Source organism: Trachypithecus francoisi, unplaced genomic scaffold (genome assembly GCF_009764315.1).
Source record: "Trachypithecus francoisi isolate TF-2019V2 unplaced genomic scaffold, Tfra_2.0 Lachesis_group0, whole genome shotgun sequence".
Taxonomy (NCBI): domain Eukaryota; kingdom Metazoa; phylum Chordata; class Mammalia; order Primates; family Cercopithecidae; genus Trachypithecus; species Trachypithecus francoisi.
The window spans coordinates 16,472,038-16,492,527 of NW_022681453.1; the positions used below are offsets into that span (position 1 = coordinate 16,472,038).

The following is a 20,490-nucleotide window of genomic DNA, read 5'->3' on the forward strand; positions in this document are numbered from 1 at the left end:
GGTCCTTTGAATGTTACTTAAAGCACCTTAGATTCAGAAGCAAATGTGGCCAGTTAACATCTCCCATTTCAGAAACTCAGTCCTACATTCTTACCATACCATGATACATGCTCTGAAACACAGCTCACACCACTGGCCTTTGCTAATATTGTTTTTTTGCTCTGAAGGACCTTTCCCTGATTCCAAACATTGAAATTGCACTTGTCTTTTAAGCCCATCTCAAATGGCATTTCCTTGATGAAATTGTATGTATTACTTCCATTTCTATGTTCTCACTGTCATTCATACACTCCTTCATCATAGTGCTTATCTTATCTGGTCCTACCTATCTTAATAAATGTTTATAGAATATACCAATTTCTAATTAAAAGAATTATTAATAGTAAGGGCTCCTAGAAAACAAATACATTTAGAGATGTGACTCAGAGTAGACATCATATTTTTGTTAGTCCTTTATCTCTTCCAGGGGAGCTTTCTTTTCCCCTTTTATGGTAAGTCTGATTAGTCCTTGTTGTTCTAGTGGGGCCAACTCCACCCACAGGACCCACGCCTGACCAATCTGAGCCTTTCCTCCTCGTGGTCTCAGTACTGGGTTCAAGGATAAGCATATCACCCAACCTAGGCCAACCATGTATCTTCTCAGTGCTCTTGAGCCAGAACCATAGGCAGAGAAGCTGATACCTGGAAAAGTCCAATACTATTTATGTTTTATTAAAAATACAAACACAGTGGATAAAGAAAATTATTAGACAGTACTCATTACAATGATCTAGCCCACTGTTTAGTAATCCTTACTGTATCCCAAAATAACATGAGAAAAATGCACAAAGGAAATACCAGACATCTTACAAATTTGATTAATCACTGAAGACTGTGGGCTCTGATTTGTGTTAGATTAGCCAAAAGGATGCCTTTGTGTCAAATATAGAAAGTTAGAGGGCAGAACTCTTTAACCTTCCCCAGGTTCTAATACCAATGGATGAAACTTACTTAAGGTAAAAAAAAAAAATGACATCCAAAGAACAAACACTAGAAGCCAAGGAAAGGTTAGAGGAAGCAAGAGATCTGCATGTGTCAGTAAGATGGACATCAGTAAGCTTCAGGGGACTATATAATTGTCCTCTGAAGTGTGATCTATTACCTAGTAATAAGAGCTCCCAACAGTGGAAGAACATAGAAGTTTTTTTGTTTTTGTTTTTTTTAATTTGAAATGGAGTCTCGCTCCGTTGCCCAGGCTGGAGGCAGTGGCGCAATCTCGACTCCCTGCAACCTCCGCCTCCTGGGTTCAAGCAATTCTTCTCCCTCAGCCTCCCGAGTGGCTGGGATTACAGGCGTGGGCCACCATGCCCAGCTAATTTTTGTATTTTTAATAGAGATGGAGTTTCACCATGTTGGCCAGGCTGGTCTCGAACTCCTGGTCTCAAGTGATTCACCTGCCTCAGCCTCCCGAAGTGTTGGGATTACAGGTGTGAGCCACTATGTCTGGCAAGAAGTTTTTGAGATAAATGATGTACTAGTTATTCAGGGGTGACTTCCAGGAAAGGAGCTGTGTAAAGCCCTCACTCACCTGAGTGATTATGCGTTCTCCATCCTTATAGATCTTCTCTCCTATTACATCCACTATCTTCATTCGTTCTGACACCTGAAACAACAGACAAATTCACAAATAAAAGGAAAAGACCTTAATTGAAAGTCACAATAGCTATGCAACACAGAAATGGGATTAGAATAGTATGATTTGAAAACCTAACAACAGAATAGTTTCAAAAGCTTTTCCCGATCCCCATGAACAGATTCTCATTCAAGCCACTTTACCTCTAGTGATTTAAGGAGGGGCACAGACTCAATAAATGATTCAAACATCTTCCTCTTCTTTGCATTATTTTTCACTATGATTCTTCTAAAAGTCACCCGGTCCTACAAGAAAGAATATGAAAATTCTAATAAATGCCTATATACAGGAACATCTATGGTTTAATAAACTGGCCAAAGCAAATATTAGAGGAATATGTAAGTTACTGTGTTAATTAAGTGTTAATTGATACTTTAATCTTGACTCATCACTGGAAGAAAAGGACCTGTAGCCTGAGCCAGCCAGTTGCCCACATGCTGTTGTTTGCTATCTAACACTCAATAGGTGCCACCTATGGGTCATAAATAGAACACAAAACAGAAAACGCGTAAACATTTGTGAGCTCACTGTCACTGTTCAATGTCATAAAAGACACCTCTAGTGAGCTGAGATCATGTCACTGCATTTCAGTCTGGGTGACAGAGTGAGACCCTCATTTCAAAAAAAAAAGGCCGGGCGTGGTGGCTCAAGCCTGTAATCCCAGCACTTTGGGAGGCCGAGATGGGTGGATCATGAGGTTAGGAGATCGAGACCATCCTGGCTAACACGGTGAAACCCCGTCTCTACTAAAAAATACAAAAAACTAGCCAGGCGAGGTGGCGGGCGCCTGTAGTCCCAGCTACTCGGGAGGCTGAGGCAGGAGAATGGCGTAAACCTGGGAGGTGGAGCTTGCAGTGAGCTGAGATCCGGCCACTGCACTCCAGCCTGGGTGACAGAGCGAGACTCCGTCTCAAAAAAAAAAAAAGACATCTCACCAAAAGAGAGAATAGAACAATCATTTAATCCTTAGAATCCAGGATTTAAAAAAATTTTTAAAATCCAAAACAATTAGATTGTTCTTGTCCTAAAAAAGTTTATAATCTTAATGGGAAGACAATACAAAATATCAAAATATGAAGCTTGGCTGAATGCAATAGCTCACTGCCTGTACTCCTAGCATTTTGGGAGGCTAAGGTGGGCAAATCGCTTGAGCCCAGGAGTTCGAGACAAGCCAAGGCAACATGGTGAAACACCAGCTCTTCGAAAAAATACACGAAAAAAGTCAGCTGGGCATGGTGGCACATGTCTGTACTTGGGTGGTTGACGTGAAAGGCTCACCAGAGCCTGAGAGGTCAAAGCTACAGTGAGTTATGATTGTACCACTGTACTCCAGCCTGGGCAGCAGAGAGAGACTATGTCCCAAAAACAACAATATCAACAACAACAACAACAAAATACATGGGAATAAAAAGTCTACATTTCAAGAATGGGTGCAGTGGCTCACACCTGTAATCCCAGCATTCTGGGAGGCCATCAATGGATCACTTGAGCTCAGGAGGTCAAGACCAGGCTGGGCAACATGGTGAAACCCCATTTCTACAAAAAATACAAAAATTAGCTGGGCACGGTGGTGTGTGCCTGTAGTCCCAGCTAGTTGGGAGGCTGAGGCTGGAGAAACACTTGAGCCCAGGAGGCTAAGGTTGCGGTGAGCCGAGATTGCACCACTGCACTCCAGCCTGGGTGACATAAGTTGAAACCCTGTCACACACACACACACACACACACACACACACACACACACACACAAAACAGTCTATAGTTCAAGACAGGCATATGAGCATATGAAATGTGCTTGGTGAAACTACAGAAGACAAATGCTACATAAATTTCAAGGTAAGAAGGGGAGATCACGGTAGGCAGGAGTGAGTAAAGATTATTTTGTAGCAAAAATGTCTGGGACCTGAAAGAGAGGCAGGATTAAAGTTAATGAAGAGACATGGGAGGCACAGGAAAGATGGAAGGCAGGCAGATGAAAGATACCTTGACTCTAACAAGTCATGGATTCCTTTTGTTTTATATTTGAGATGGGGTCCCCCATTGTTGTCCAGGCTGACTTTGAACTCCTGAGCTCGAGTGATCTCCCTACCTCAGCCTCCCAAGTAGCTGGGAATACAGGTGCACAATACTGTGCCTGGCTTAGTAAGCAATGGATTCTGATTAGGAGACAGTTAACCAAAGCTAGGCACTTCTCAGATATTTGTACACATATGCAGGGAGATACACATGAGAATGTTAATTGCTTAGTCTTAGATTCCTAAATGGGCAAGCAGTTATTTGTATCTAAGTTAACTACCTTTCTTCTACCTCAGGCTGTCAGCAATAAATACACACACACACACACACACACACACACACATATATATATTTTTTTGCTATAAAGTATAATAATGGGCTGGGCACAGTGGCTCATGCCTGTAATCTCAGAACTTTGGGAGGCCAAAGTGGACGGATCGCTTGAGGTCAGGAGTTCAAGACCAGCCTGGCCAATATGGTGAAACCCCATGTCTACTAAAAATACAAAAATTAGCCAGGCGTGGTGATGGGCACCTATAATCCCAGCTACTTGGGACGCTAAGACAGGAGAATCATTTGAACCTGGGAGGCAGAGGCCGTAGTGAGCCAAGATCATGCCACTGCACTCCAGCCTGGGTAACAGAGCGAGACTCTGCCTGAAAAAAAAAAAAAACAAAACAATATTTTAGGCTGTGTGTGGTGGCTCATGCCTGTAATTCCTGCACTTTGGGAGGCCAAGGCAGGAGGATCGCTTGAGGCTAGGAATTCAAGACCAGCCTGGGCAACACAGGGAAACCTAGTTAAAACACAAAAACAGGCCAGGCGCGGTGGCTCAAGCCTGTAATCCCAGCACTTTGGGAGGCCGAGACGGGTGGATCACGAGGTCAGGAAATCGAGACCATCCTGGCTAACATGATGAAACCCCGTCTCTGCTTAAAATACGAAAAATTAGCTGGGCATGGCAGCAGACACCTGTAGTCCCAGCTACTAGGGAGGCTGAGGCAGAAGAATTGTTTGAACCTGAGAGGCGGAGCTTGTAGTGAGCCAAGATCACAGCACCGCACTCTAGCCTGGGAGACAGAGCGAGACTCGGACTAAAAAAACAAACAAAAAAACCCCCCACAAAAACAGAAAACCCCAATATTTTATTTATGTATTAAAAAAAAAAAAAAAACAGGCCGGGAACAGTGGCTCACGACTGTATTCCCAGCACTTTCGGAGGCTGAGGTGGCTGGATTGTTTGAGCCCAGAAGTTTGAGAACAGCCTGGGCAACATGGCGAAACCTGTCTGCACAAAAAATACAAAAATTAGCCAGGCATGGTGGCGTGCACTTGTGGTCCCAGTTACTGGGAGGCAGAGGTGGGAGGATCACTTGAGCCCTGGGAGTCGAAGTTGTAGTGAGGTGTGAGGGCACCACTGCACTCCAGCCTGACCAACAGAGTGAGACCGTCTCAAAAGATAGATAGATAGACACACACACACACACACACACACACACACACACATACATAGATAAAACAAAAGGCCTGGCGAAGTGGCTCACACCTATAATCCCAGCATTTTGGGAGGCCAAAGTGGGTGGAGCACTTGAGGTCAGGAGTTCGAGACCAGCCTGGCCAACATGGTGAAACCTCGTGTCTACTAAAAATACAAATATTAGCTGGGCATGGTGGTACACACCTATAGTCCCAGCTACGCGGGAGGCTGAGGCACGAGAATTACTTGAACCCTGGAGGCAGAGGATGCAGTGAGCCGAGATCACACCACTGTATTCCAGCCTGGGTGACAGAGACTCTGTCTCAAAATAAATAAATAAATAAATAAAAATTAAAAAACAAACACACAGAGGGCAGCAAAGTTAACTCCCAATATTTTATAAATCTACCTATATGTGTTACAAAGATTAGTATAACTGCAATAGCAAACAATATTTCGGCCAGGCACGGTGGCTCACGCCTGTAATCCCAGCACTTTGGGAGGCTGAGGTGGGTAGATCACTTGAAGTCAGGAGTTCGAAACCAGCCTGGCCAACACAGTGAATTCCCATCTCTACCAAAAATATAAAAAATTAGCCAGTATTGTTGGCACATGCCTATAATCCCAGCTATGCGGGAGGCTGAGGCAGGGGAATCGCTTGAACCCAGGAGGCGGAGGTTGCAGTGATTCGAGATCATGCCACTGTAGACTCCAGCCCGAGCGACAGAGCAAGAGTCCATCTCAAAAACAACAACAACAACAAATTTCTAACTAAAGAGAAAACAACAAAGATCTCTTAAAGTGACTTTTTTTTTTTTTTTTGAGATGGAGTTTCGTTCTTGTTGCCCAGGTTGGAGTGCAATGGTGCGATCTTGGCTCACCGCAACCTCTGCCTCCCAGGTTCAAGAGATTCTCCTGCCTCGGCCTCTGGAGTAGTTGGGATTACAGGCATCGCCACCATGCTCAGCTACTTTTGTATTTTTTAGTAGAGACAGGGTTTCTCCATGTTTGTCAGGCTGGTCTCGAACTCCCAACCTCAGGAGATCCACCAGCCTTGGCCTTCAAAGTGCTGGGATTACAGGCATGAGCCACTACACCTGGCAAGTGACTTTTTTTTGAGACAGAGTCTCACACTGTCACTCAGCAGGCTGGAGTGCAGTGGCATGATCACAGCTCACTGCAGCCTTGACCTCTTGGGCTCAGGTGATTCCTCCCACCTCAACGTCCCAAATAGCTGGGACTACAGGCATGTGCCGCCACATCAGCTAATTTCCTATTTTTCGTAGAGACAGGGTTTCACCATGTTGCCCACGCTGGTCTTAAATTCCTAGGCTCATGTGATTTGCCCACCGTGGCCTCCCAAATTACTGAGATTACAGGCACGAGTCACCACACTCAGCTGGTTCTAACCCTTTTTATGCATGCTTTAACACTTCCCAAAACTCTCTTTTCATATGGTGCAAATTTAGTTCCTACGGCTGTGGAGAATATTAAAAAAAAGCACCAGACAGCAACATAGCCTTTGAGAAGCATCCAATCGAGCACTGAAGAGGAAATTCCCACAGGCAGCAAGTGCTCAGAGGCAAGCAAACAGCCCTGAAGTTCAAAAGACAAAAGGAGTGCTACTCTCTCCAGTGACTGCAGGAATTTCCCAGGAAACCTTCTACTGACTTTCAATAAAGCAAGAGAAAGCAGAAGAGACTAAGTATAGGGGCCATGATGGCAGCTGCCCACTATAAAAGCAGGAATGTAGGATCCAACTTGGAAAACTCAGTGACGACACCAGATCCTCCCTACTTCCACCTCAGAAGGCATTTTCAAGGCCTTGTGAGGTCCAAGGAAGAAGGCTGAAGAGGACCTTCTGTGAGTTACTTTCCTAGAGGTGATATTGAAGCTTTGGAAAAGTCTGGGCTTGCAAAGCAAGTGAATGAACAGGAGAAAAGTAGAGTCCAAAAGGACATCTTGATAGGTCACTGACCTATCAAGAAAGCAAGGAGAGGAGGAATGACTGCCAAAGGCAAGGAAATAGAAAGAACAGGAGTCTTAGGAAAAGAAGTCTCAGGAAAAGAGGGGTGGTGAGTAGCACCATGGCCATAGGGAGCTTGTGCCATCATTCTGTGAACACCCACCTTGTAGCAGGCACTAAGGGAGTCGCTTCTCTTATGCCCATGTATTTAATCCTCATACCCCAAGTCACAATGCAGGTGGTTTTACAGCTCAATATACAGTTTTCAATTTTCACTGAAACTTTGTCTTAGAGATTATCCAAGAATGGGTTATTTGGCCGGGTGCTGTGGCTCTTGCCTGTAATCCCAGCACTTTGGGAGGCTGAGGTGGGCAGATCACCTGAGGTCAGGAGTTCGAGACCAGTCTGGCCAACAAGGTGAAACTCCATTTCTACTAAAAATACAAAATTTGGTTTTTGGCCCAGAGCAAGATGGCCGAATAGGAGCAGCTCCAGCCTCCAGCTCCCAGCGCGAGCGACACAGAGGACGGGTGATTTCTGTATTTTCAACTGGGGTGCCGGGTTCATCTCACTGGGGAGTGCCAGACAATCGGTGCTGGTCAGCTGGTGCAGCCCGACCATCAAGAGGTGAAGCAGGGTGAGCCATCGCCTCACCTGGGAAGCACAAGGGGGAAGAGAATCCCTTTTCCTAGCCAAGGGAAACTGAGACACACAACACCTGGAAAATTGGGTAACTCCCACCCTAATACTGTGCTTTACCAAGGGTCTTAGCAAACAGCACACCAGGAGATTATATCCCACACCTGGATGGGAGGGTCCCACGCCCACAGAGCCTCCCTCGTTGCTAGCACAGCAGTCTGAGATCTAACTACCAGGCAGCAGCGAGGCTGGGGGAGGGGCACTCACCATTGCTGAGGCTAAAGTAGGTAAACAAAGCCGCCAGGAAGCTTGAACTGGGTGGAGCCCACCACAGCTCAAGGGGGCCTGCCTGTCTCTATAGACTCCATCCCTGGGGACAGGGCATAGCTAAACAAAAAGCAGCAGAAACCTCGGCAGAGGTAAATGACCCTGTCTGACAGCTTTGAAGAGAGCAGTGGATCTCCCAGCACGGAGGTTGAGATGTGAGAACGGACAGTCTGCCTGCTCAAGTGGATCCCTGACCCCTGAGTAGCCTAACTGGGAGACATCCCCCACTAGGTACAGACCAACACCTCACACCTCACATGGCGGGGTACACCCCTGAGACGAAGCTTCCAGAGCAAGAATCAGACAGCAACACTCGCTGTTCAGCAATATTCTATCTTCTACAGCCTCCGCTGTTGATACCCAGGCAAACAGGGTCTGGAGTCGACCTCAAGCAATCTCCAACAGACCTACAGCTGAGGGTCCTAACTATTAGAAGGAAAACTAACAAACAGAAAGGACACCCACACCAAAACCCCATCAGTTCGTCACCATCATCAAAGACCAAAGGCAGATAAAACCACAAAGATGGGAAAAAAGCAGGGCAGAAAAGCTGGAAATTCAAAAAATCAGAGCGCATCTCCCCTTCCAAAGGAACGAAGCTCATTGCCAGCAACAGATCAAAGTTGGACGGAGAATGACTTTGACGAGTTGAGAGAAGAAGGCTTCAGTCGATCAAACTTCTCAGAGCTAAAGGAGGAACTGCATAACCAGCACAAAGAAACTAAAAATCTTGAAAAAAGAATGGAAGAATGGATAACTAGAATAATCAATGCAGAGAAGGCCATAAACGAACTGACAGAGATAAAAACCATGACATGAGAAATACGTGACAAATGCACAAGCTTCAGTAATCGACTCGATCAACTGGAAGAAAGAGTATCAATGATTGAAGATCAAATGAATGAAACGAAGTAAGAAGAGAAGTCTACAGAAAAAAGAGGAAAAAGAAATGAACAAAGCCTCCAAGAAATATGGGATTATGTGAAAAGACCAAATCTACGTCTGATTGGTATGCCTGAAAGTGAGGGGGAAAATGGAACCAAGTTGGAAAATACTCTTCAGGATATCATCCAGGAGAACTTCCCCAAACTAGTAAGGCAGGCCAACATTCAAATTCAGGAAATACAGAGAACGCCACAAAGATATTCCTCGAGAAGAGCAACTCCAAGGCACATAATTGTCAGATTCACCAAAGTTGAAATGAAGGAAAAAATGTTAAGGGCAGCCAGAGAGAAAGGTCGGGTTACCCACAAAGGGAAGCCCATCAGACTAACAGTAGATCTCTCGGCAGAAACTCTCCAAGCCAGAAGAGAGTGGGGGCCAATATTCAACATTCTTAAAGAATTTTCAACCCAGAATTTCATATCCAGCCAAACTAAGTTTCATAAGTGAAGGAGAAATAAAATCCTTTACAGACAAGCAAATGCTTAGAGATTTTGTCACCACTAGGCCTGCCCTACAAGAGACCCTGAAGGAAGCACTAAACATGGAAAGGAACAACCAGTACCAGCCATTGCAAAAACATGCCAAAATGTAAAGACCATCGATGCTAGGAAAAAACTGCATCAACTAACGAGCAAAATAACCGGCTAATATCACAATGACAGGATCAAGTTCACACATAACAATATTAACCTTAAATGTAAATGGACTAAATGGTCCAATTAAAAGACACAGACTGGCAAATTGGATAGTCAAGACCCATCAGTTTGCTGTATTCAGGAGACCCATCTCACGTGTAGAGACACACATAGGCTCAAAATAAAGGGATGGAGGAAGATCTACCAAGCAAATGGAGAACAAAAAAAAGCAGGGGTTGCAATACTAGTCTCTGATAAAACAGACTTTAAACCATCAAAGATCAAAAGAGACAAAGAAGGCCATTACATAATGGTAAAGGGATCAATTCAACAGGAAGAGCTAACTATCCTAAATATATACGCACCCAATACAGGAGCACCCAGATTCATAAAGCAAGTCCTTAGAGACTTACAAAGAGACTTAGACTCCCATACAATAATAATGGGAGACTTCAACACCCCACTGTCAACATTAGATAGATCAACGAGACAGAAAGTTAACAAGGATATCCAGGAATTGAACTCAACTCTGCACCAAGCGGACCTAATAGACATCTACAGAACTCTCCACCCCGAATCAACAGAATATACATTCTTCTCAGCACCACATCACACTTATTCCAAAATTGACCATACAGTTGGAAGTAAAGCACTCCTCAGCAAATGTAAAAGAACAGAAATTATAACAAACTGTCTCTCAGACCACAGTGCAATCAAACTAGAACTCAGGACTAAGAAACTCAATCAAAACCGCTCAACTACATGGAAATTGAACAACGTGCTCCTGAATGACTACTGGGTACATAACGAAATGAAGGCAGAAATAAAGATGTTCTTTGAAACCAATGAGAACAAAGATACAACATACCAGAATCTCTGGGACACATTTAAAGCAGTGTGTAGAGGGAAATTTATAACACTAAATGCCCACAAGAGAAAGCAGGAAAGATCTAAAATTGACACCCTAACATCACAATTAAAAGAACTAGAGAAGCAAGAGCAAACACATTCAAAAGCTAGCAGAAGGCAAGAAATAACTAAGAGCAGAGCAGAACTGAAGGAGATAGAGACACAAAAAACCCTCCAAAAAATCAATGAATCCAGGAGCTGTTTTTTTGAAAAGATCAACAAAATTGATAGACCACTAGCAAGACTAATAAAGAAGAAAAGAGAGAAGAATCAAATAGATGCAATAAAAAATGATAAAGGGGATATCATCACCAAACCCACAGGAATACAAACTACCATCAGAGAAAACTATAAACACCTCTACACAAATAAACTAGAAAACCTAAAAGAAATGGATAATTTCCTGGACACTTACACTCTCCCAAGACTAAACCAGGAAGAAGTTGAATCCCTGAATAGACCAATAGCAGGCTCTGAAATTGAGGCAATAATTAATAGCCTACCAACCAAAAAAAGTCCAAGACCAGACGGATTCACAGCCGAATTCTACCAGAGGTACAAGGAGGAGGAGTTGGTACCATTCCTTCTGAAACTATTCCAATCAATAGAAAAAGACGGAATCCTCCCTAACTCATTTTATGAGGCCAACATCATCCTGATACCAAAACCTGGCAGAGACACAACAAAAAAAGAGAATTTTAGACCAATATCCCTGATGAACATCAATGCAAAAATCCTCAATGAAATACTGGCAAACCGAATCCAGCAGCACATCAAAAAGGTTATCCACCATGATCAAGTGGGCTTCATCCCTGGGATGCAAGGCTGGTTCAACATACGCAAATCAATAAACGTAATCCAGCATATAAACAGAACCAAAGACAAAAACCACATGATTATCTCAATAGATGCAGAAAAGGCCTTTGACAAAATTCAACAGCCCTTCATGCTAAAAACTCTCATAAATTCAGTATTGATGGAACATATCTCAAAATAATAAGAGCTATTTATGACAAACCCACAGCCAATATCATACTGAATGGGCAAAAACTGGAGGCATTCCCTTTGAAAACTGGCACAAGACAGGGATGCCCTCTCTCACCACTCCTATTCAACACAGTGTTGGAAGTTCTGGCTAGGGCATTTAGGCAAGAGAAAGAAATAAAGGGTATTCAGTTAGGAAAAGAAGAAGTCAAATTGTCCCTGTTTGCAGATGACATGATTGTATATCTAGAAAACCCCACTGTCTCAGCCCCAAATCTCCTTAAGCTGATAAGCAACTTCAGCAAAGTATCAGGATACAAAATTAATGGGCAAAAATCACAGGCATTCTTATACACCAGTAACAGACAAACAGAGAGCCAAATCATGAATGAACTTCCATTCAAAATTGCTTCAAAGAGAATAAAATACCTAGGAATCCAACTTACAAGGGATGTAAAGGACCTATTCAAGGAGAACTACAAACCACTGCTCAGTGAAATAAAAGAGGACACAAACAAATGCAAGAACATACCATGCTCATGGATAGGAAGAATCAATATTGTGAAAATGGCCATACTGCCCAAGGTAATTTATATTATGCCATCCCCACCAAGCTACCAATGATTTTCTTCACAAAATTGGAAAAAACTGCTTTAAAGTTCATATGGAACCAAAAAAGAGCCCACATTGCCAAGACAATCCTAAGTCAAAAGAACAAAGCTAGAGGCATCACGCTACCTGACTTCAAACTATACTACAAGGCTACAGTAACCAAAACAGCATGGTACTGGTACCAAAACAGAGATATAGACCAATGGAACAGAACAGAGTCCTCAGAAATAATACCACACACCTACAGCCATCTGATCTTTGACAAACCTGACAAAAACAAGAAATGCGGAAAGGATTCCCTATTTAATAAATGGTGCTGGGAAAGCTGGTTAGCCATAAACAGAAAGCTGAAACTGGATCCTTTCCTTACTCCTTATACGAAAATTAATTCAGGATGGATTAGAGACTTAAATGTTAGACTTAATACCATAAAAACCCTAGAAGAAAACCTAGGTAATACCATTCAGGACATAGGCAGGGCAAGGACTTCATGTCTAAAACACCAAAAGCAACGGCAACAAAAGCCAAAATTGACAAATGGGATCTAATTAAACTAAAGAGCTTCTGCACAGCAAAAGAAACTACCATCAGAGTGAACAGGCAACCTACAGAATGGGAGAAAATTTTTGCAATCCACTCATCTGACAAAGGGCTAATATCCAAAACCTACAAAGAACTCAAACAAATCTACAAGAAAAAAACAAACAACTCCATCAAAAAGTGGGCAAAGGATATGAACAGACATTTCTCAAAAGAAGACATTCATACAGCCAACAGACACATGAAAAAATGCTCGTCATCACTGGCCATCAGAGAAACGCAAATCAAAACCACAATGAGATACCATCTCACACCAGTTAGAATGGCAATCATTAAAAAGTCAGGAAACAACAGGTGCTGGAGAGGATGTGGAGAAATAGGAACACTTTTACACTGTTGGTGGGATTGTAAACTAGTTCAACCATTGTGGAAAACATTATGGTGATTCCTCAAGGATCTAGAACTAGAAATACCATATGACCCAGCCATTGCATTACTGGATTATAAATCATGCTGCTATAAAGACACATGCACGTTTACTGCGGCACTATTCACAATAGCAAAGACTTGGAATCAACCCAAATGTCCATCAGTGACAGACTGGATTAAGAAAATGTGGCACATATACACCATGGAATACTATGCAGCCATAAAAAGATGAGTTCGTGTCCTTTGTAGGGACATGGGTGCAGCTGGAAACCATCATTCTCAGCAAACTTTCACAAGAACAGAAAACCAAACACCGCATGTTCTCACCAATACATGGGAATTGAACAACGAGATCACTTGGACAAAGTGCTGGGGTTAAAGGAGTGAGCGACCACGCCCGGCCAATCTTTCACATTTTTAAAGTTTTATTTTATATTCCAAGATATGGCCTATTTGGTTGAATAGGCTTGAAAAAAATGTTCATTCTGTTGTTGCTGTGTGCAGTGTTCTAGAAATTTCACATAGCTTTTGTTAATTAATGGTGTTAAGTTCTTCTATATCCTAGCTGACACCAGCTGATTTTCTGTTTGTTTGTTCTTTTTTTTTTCGTTTTGTTTTTGCTTTTGAGATGGAGTTTTGCTCTTGTTGAATGTACCTGTTGGCAGATCTGGATTTCAGGCTTTTCCAGCACCCCATCTGGGATATATGGGAACCCAGGAACTCACTGTCATGTCTCTCCTCAAGCCCCAATGTCCCTAGATAGTCTGCCTTCTTTCCACCTTTCAGGGTCTTCCTATGTTTGCTATATTGTGTCCAGAGTGGTGTGTGTGTGTGTTTTTAAGTGAGAACACTAGCATGGTATAGGGCTATTCCATCTTGGTCTGAACCAGTAGCTGGCACCAAGGCTTATTATTTTGTTTTATTTATTTATTTTTTTTTGAGATGGAGTCTCGCTCTGTGGCCCAGGCTGGAGTGCAGTGGCCGGATCTCAGCTCACTACAAGCTCCGCCTCCCACATTTAGGCCATTGTCCTGCCTCAGCCTCCCGAGTAGCTGGGACTACAGGCACCCGCCACCTCACCCGGCTAGTTTTTGTATTTTTTTAGTAGAGACGGGGTTTCACTGTGTTAGCCAGGATGGTCTCTATCTCCTGACCTCGTGATCTGCCTGTCTCGGCCTCCCAAAGTGCTGGGATTACAGGCTTGAGCCACCGCGCCCAGCCTTGTTTTATATTTTTTGAGATGGAGTCTTGCTCAGTCGCCCAGGCTACAGTGCAGTGGCGTGATCTTGGCTCACTGCAACCTCCGCCTCCTGGGACTACAGGCACCCATCACCATGACTGGCTAATTTTCATATTTTTAGTAGAGACAGGGTTTCACAATGTTGCTCAGGCTGGTCTCGAACTCCTGACCTCAAGTGATCTTCCCGCCTTGGCTTCCCCAAGTGCTGGGATTACAGGTGTGAGTCACCACGCCTGGCCTCCCATTATTTATTATTCCCCTATACAAATCTATTCTCAAGTTTTTCATTCATTGAGTCCCAAGTGCGTGACCTATCCTTCAGTCACGTAAGTCACTGTATCTCTTTCAGGAGTACTCTTAATTTAACATCAGGATGTCACAATACAGTGTTATTATTATTTTTTTTTGAGATGGAGTCTTGCTCTGTTGCCCAGGCTGGAGTGCAGCAGTGTGATCTCGGCTCACTGCAAGCTCTGCCTCCTGGGTTCATGCCATTCTCCTGACTCAGCCTCCCGACTAGCTGGGACTACAGGCACCTGCCACCACATCCAGCTAATTTTTTTGTATTTTTAGTAGAGATGGGGGTTTCACCATGTTAGCCAGGATTATCTCCTGACCTCATGATCTGCCTACCTCAGCCTCCCAAAGTGCTGGGATTACAGGCATGAGACACTGCCCAGGCCTAAAGTGCTCTTTCATGTCTTTAAAATGTGATTTCATTTGAGAAAAAAAGTTGATAATTTTATAATATCCATGTCTTTCAGATAATTGACTGTAAGATATAGTGTAAATCAACAGCCCGAGGACAGAGACACAGAAAGGGAATTAATACTGTGCCTTACAAGGGGAACAATTTCTCTCACTCACCAGTCCCCAGAGGGAGCCTTCTGAGGTAGCAACAATGGTAGCAGCTCTCGGGGTGTTGTACATCAGAGCTAGTTCTCCAAAACTGCCACGGTTGTCATATTGACCAACAGAGCGGGTTTGATTATCTTTTGTTACTAAAATGTCGTAAGTTCCCCTAGAAGAATGACAAAAAATAATTTCATTAGTTACTTCTGATAATAAATGCTAAGAACTGGCAGGTACATATAAAAGAAAATGTTGTTTTAAGATATTTCCAAAGGAACTTTGCTAGTATACAAAAAACAACATATTTTTGTATTTTGACTTTGTACTGTGTACTTTGCTAAACTCACTTATTAATTCTAGTAGCCTTTCTGTGGCATTCTTGGAATTTTCTTTTCTTTTTTTTTTTTTTTGAGATGGAGTCTCGCTCTGTCGCCCAGGCTGGAGTGCAGCAGAGGGATCTTGGCTCACTGCAAGCTCCAACTCCCGGGTTCACGCCATTCTCATTCTCCTGCCTCAGCCTCCCAAGTAGCTGGGACTACAGGCACCCGCCCCTACGCCTGGCTAATTTTTTTTGTATTTCTAGTAGAGACAGTGTTTCACCGTGTTAGCCAGGATGGTCTCGATCTCCTGACCTCGTGATCCATCTGCCTTGGCCTCCCAAAGTGCTGGGATTACAGGTGTGAGCCACTGCACCCGGCCGGAATTTTCTACATAGAGGATCATGTCACCTGAAACAAATACAATTTTAATACTTCCTTTCCAATCTATATGCCCCTTCCTTTTTTTTCCTCCCCATCTTTACTTAAAAAAAAAATTATATATATATATATACACACACACACTTTTTGAGACAGGTTGTTGCTCTGTTGCCCAGGCTGGAGTGCAGAGGGACAATCATGGCTCACTGCAGCCCCAAGCAATCCTCTCACCTCAGCCTCCTGAGTAGCTGTGACCACAGACGTGTGCCACCACACCTAATTTTTTTTATTTTTGTAGGGATGGGGTCTCACTATGTTGCCCAAGCTGGTCTGGAACTCCTGGGCTCAAGCAATCCTCCTGTCTCAGCCTCCCAAAGTACTGGGATTAAAGGTATGAACCACCATGCCCAGCCTAATCTTTTTTCTTTTAATAATATATAATATTTTACACAATTTATGGGGTACATGTGAGTGTTTTTTCCATGCATAGAATGGGTGATGATTAAGTCAGGGTAACTGGAGTATCTATCACCTTGGGATATATGTCATTTCTGTGTGTTGGTATCATTTCACGTCCTCTCTTCTATTAATAGTTACTTTGAAATATGCAAAATATTGTCACCCAAGTATAATCACCTTATCATGCTATAAAACATTAGAACTTGCCGGGTGCAATGGCTCACACCTGTAATCTCTGCACTTTAGGAAGCTAAACTGGGAGGGCTGCTTGAGCCCAAGAGTTTGAGACAATCCTGGGCAACGTATGGAGACTTGTCTCCACAAAAAGGAAAAAAAAAAAAAGACACATTAAAATGTATCTCTTCTATCTAACTGTGTGTTTGTACCCATTAGCCAACTTCTCTTCATCCACCCACCACCCTTCTCAGTTTCTGGTATATATCACTGTATTCTCTATATCTATGATATCAGTGTTCTTTAGCACTCTCATGTGAGCGAGAACATGTGGTATTTGTTTTCCTGTGCCTATCTTATTTAACTTAATATAGCAACCTCCATGTTGCTACAAATGACATGATTTCCTTCTTTTTTATGGTCAAATAGTATTTCATTGTGTATCTATGTCACATTTTTTCTTCCTTCCTTTTTTCCTTGCCTCCCTCCCTCCCTCTCTTCCTTTTCTTTGCCTTATTGCATTGACTATAACCTCCAATACAATATTAAGTGGAAATGGTGAAAGCAAACATCCTTGCCTTATTCTGAGTTGTAAGAAAAAAACAATTTTTCGGCCGGGCCTGGTGATTCGCGCCTGTAATCCCAGCACTTTGGGAGGCCGAGACGGGCAGATCACGAGGTCAGATCAAGACCATCCTGGCTAACATGGTGAAACCCCGTCTCTACTGAAAATACAAAAATTAGCCGGGTGTGGTGGCGGGTGCCTGTAGTTTCAGCTACTCGGGAGGCTGAGGCAGGAGAATGGCGTGAACCTGGGAGGCGGAGCTTGCAGTGAGCCAAGATCGCGCCACTGCACTCCAGCTTGGGCGACAGAGTGAGACTCTGTCTCAAAAAAAAAAAAAAAAGAAAAAAAAGTAAAACACAATTTTTCACCATTAAATACTATGTTAGCTGTAGGTTTTTAATAAATGCCTTTAGTCTAGTTAGGGGAAGTCATTTTTGTTGCTAGTTTACTGAGCATTTTCATCACAAAAAGATGTTGAGTTTTGTCAAATGTTTTGCTGTAGATACTGAAATGAGTGCATGGGTTTTCTTTCACAGTCTCTTGAAAATCAGGATACAACTGATTAAAATAAAGAAAGCAGGCCGGGCGCGGTGGCTCAAGCCTGTAATCCCAGCACTTTGGGAGGCCGAGACAGGTGGATCACGAGGTCAGGAGATCGAGACCATCCTGGCTAACACGGTGAAACCCGGTCTCTACTAAAAAATACAAAAAACTAGCCGGGCGACGTGGCGGGCGCCTGTAGTCCCAGCTACTCCGGAGGCTGAGACAGGAGAATGGCGTGAACCTGGGAGGCGGAGCTTGCGGTGAGCTGAGATCCGGCCACTGCACTCCAGCCTGGGTGACAGCGAGACTCCGTCTCAAAAAAAAAAAAAAAAATTAGCCAGGCGTCATGGTGCATACCTGTAATCCCAGCTACCTGGGAGGCTGACGTAGGAAAATCACTTGAACCCAGGAGGCGGAGGTTGCAGTGAGCCGAGATTGCGTCATTGCACTCCAGCCTGGGCGACAGAGAGAGGCTCTGCCTCAAAAAAAAAACACCAACGATACAATTATTTATCTATTGATTGGCAATAATTGCTAAAAAAACAAAAAATTCAGAACTGACAAGCATTTGCAGAAATAGGCACTTTCAACATACCACTGAGGGAAACATAAACTTTTCAGTTTCTGCAAGACAATTAGAACATATAGCAAACGCCTTAAAAAGACCCTTTGATACAGCAATTCCATTTCTAGTCATTCCAAAAGAGATAATCAAAAATACTGCAAAAGGTTTAATTGCAGGGATTTCACCAGGTAATAATTATAATAGTGAAAACTATAAGTAATTTCATCTGCTAATAATAGGAGATGGGTCAAATACATGTTTCTATCTATATCACGGAGTCATTAAAAATAATGACAGAGGCCGGGTGTGGTGGCTCATGCCTGTATATAAAATAATAATGACAGAGTATGGCTGGGCACAGTGGCTCACCTGTAGTCCCAGCACCTTGGGAGGCTGAGGCAGACACATCACCTGAGGTCAGGAGTTCGAGACCAGCCTGGCCAACATGGTAAAACTTCGTCTCTACTAAAAATACAAAAATTAGCTGGGCATGGTGGCATGTGCCTGTAATCCCAGCTACTCAGGAGGCTGAGGTAGGAGAATCACTTGAACCTGGAAGGCAGAGGTTATAGTGAGCCGAGATCACACCATTGCATTCCAGCCTGGGCGGCAGAGTGAGACTCTATCTCAAAATAGTAATAATAGTAACAGAATAATACTATAATCCCTGACATGCTTAAAACAGATTTAAAAAAATTAAATCACACAACAATGTATGATTTAATATTAAAAAAAAAGTATGTAAAGATAACTCCATTACTCAACTCCATTTTTGATGTTTGATTGTTGACAGCTTTCAAACCCTTCCTCTTCTGCCCCATATCTGGGCAAGCTGATAAGAAAGCCTGGGTGCTCCCTCCTTTGGTGCTGATGGGGAGTTCAATCAACACAAATGCCAGCCCCTGTGTAAGAGTACCCTCACCTAAGCCCACCTTCTAACCACCATAAATCCCAAGACAGTCACCTCGCCTGCTATCTAAAGTCATTTTTGGATCCGTCTGGGAGCCTGCCCTGCTCTAAAATGGCTCAACATGTGAGTAATAAACCTTTTCATACCCTTTTAGTGTATCATCAGTCTTGACATCGTCACCAAATTTTGGGTAAGGTATCTGATCTCAACAGTAAAGCATGGAAAAAATAATGGACTCATATACTGGTAATCAGATTATGCCTAAATTAATTTCTATCCAGTTTGTATTTTATTTATTTACTTTTTTCTTTTTGAGTCAGAGTCTTGCCCTGATGCCCAGGCTGGAGTGCAGTGGTGCAATCTCAGCTCACTACAAGCTCCGCCTCCCGGGTTCACGCCATTCTACTGCCTCAGCCTCCCAAGTAGCTGGGATTACAAGCACCTGCCACCACGCCCAGCTAATTTTTTGCATTTTTAGTAGAGATGGGGTTTCACCGTGTTAGCCAGGATGGTTTCAATCTCCTGATCTTGTAATCCACCCGCCTCGGACTTCCGAAGTGCTGGGATTACAAGTGTGAGCCACCGCACCTGGCCTATTTTTATTTTTTTATATTCTAAATTTCCTACAAAGAACTTCCATCTGTCTGATAAAATCACTAAATATCATGTATTAAAAGAAAAGCAGAGAATGTGCCACCAACCCTGCTTTCAGGGGAGCTTACCACTCAGTAGGGAAGCTGACCTGTCCTAGGCCTTTATAGACAAGGCAAAATAAGGTTATAAATAGGAAACATGGAATTCAGTGTTTTTAGTGTCTCCTCCAGACACTAGCATTTAACTTTGGGAGTGACACGAACTCATTTCAGGCAGCAGCACTGCAGAGAGCCTCTCTTGACCTTTCCCATTCAGGTCCTCCTCTAAATAATGGGGCATATGTTTTTATCATTGTTGTTACCACCACATTATGTAATAATTATCTACTGAAAGGTCTGTCTCTCCAACTTGACCATGAAATTTTTGAGGCCAGGAACTGTACCTTTTCACTTGAACGATAGTCTTTCTTTTTTGTTTCGTAGAGACAGGGGTCTCACTATGTTGCCCAGGTTAGTCTCGGACTCCTGGTCTCAAGTAATCCATATCGGCCTCCAAAAGTGCTAGGATTACAGGTGTGAGCCACTGTGCTCAGCCCTTTCCTATTTGTTCATCACCACATTCTTTTTTCTTTTCTTTTTATTCTGAGACAGGGTCTCATTTTGTCCCCCAGGCTAGAGTGCAGTGTTATGATCACTGCCCACTGGAGACTCAACCTCTTGGGATCAAGTGATCCTCCCACCTC

At 43.2% G+C, this 20,490-nt stretch overlaps 1 protein-coding gene across 3 annotated transcripts in view; it reads right to left on the bottom strand.

The window, feature by feature from the left end:
• The window catches only part of PRKAR2A (protein kinase cAMP-dependent type II regulatory subunit alpha), a 102,995-nt gene that overhangs the window by 15,008 nt on the left and 67,497 nt on the right, over positions 1-20,490 (bottom strand). For 2 of the 3 annotated variants that reach the window (XM_033206571.1, XM_033206567.1), the window contains 3 exons: positions 15,256-15,409; positions 1,816-1,917; positions 1,568-1,642 (listed from right to left, as the gene is read on the bottom strand). In XM_033206571.1, coding sequence (XP_033062462.1) covers positions 1,568-1,642; positions 1,816-1,917; positions 15,256-15,409 — 331 coding nt within the window. The remainder of the gene's footprint in view (positions 1-1,567; positions 1,643-1,815; positions 1,918-15,255; positions 15,410-20,490) is intronic. The other variant, XM_033206577.1, reaches the window with a different exon arrangement.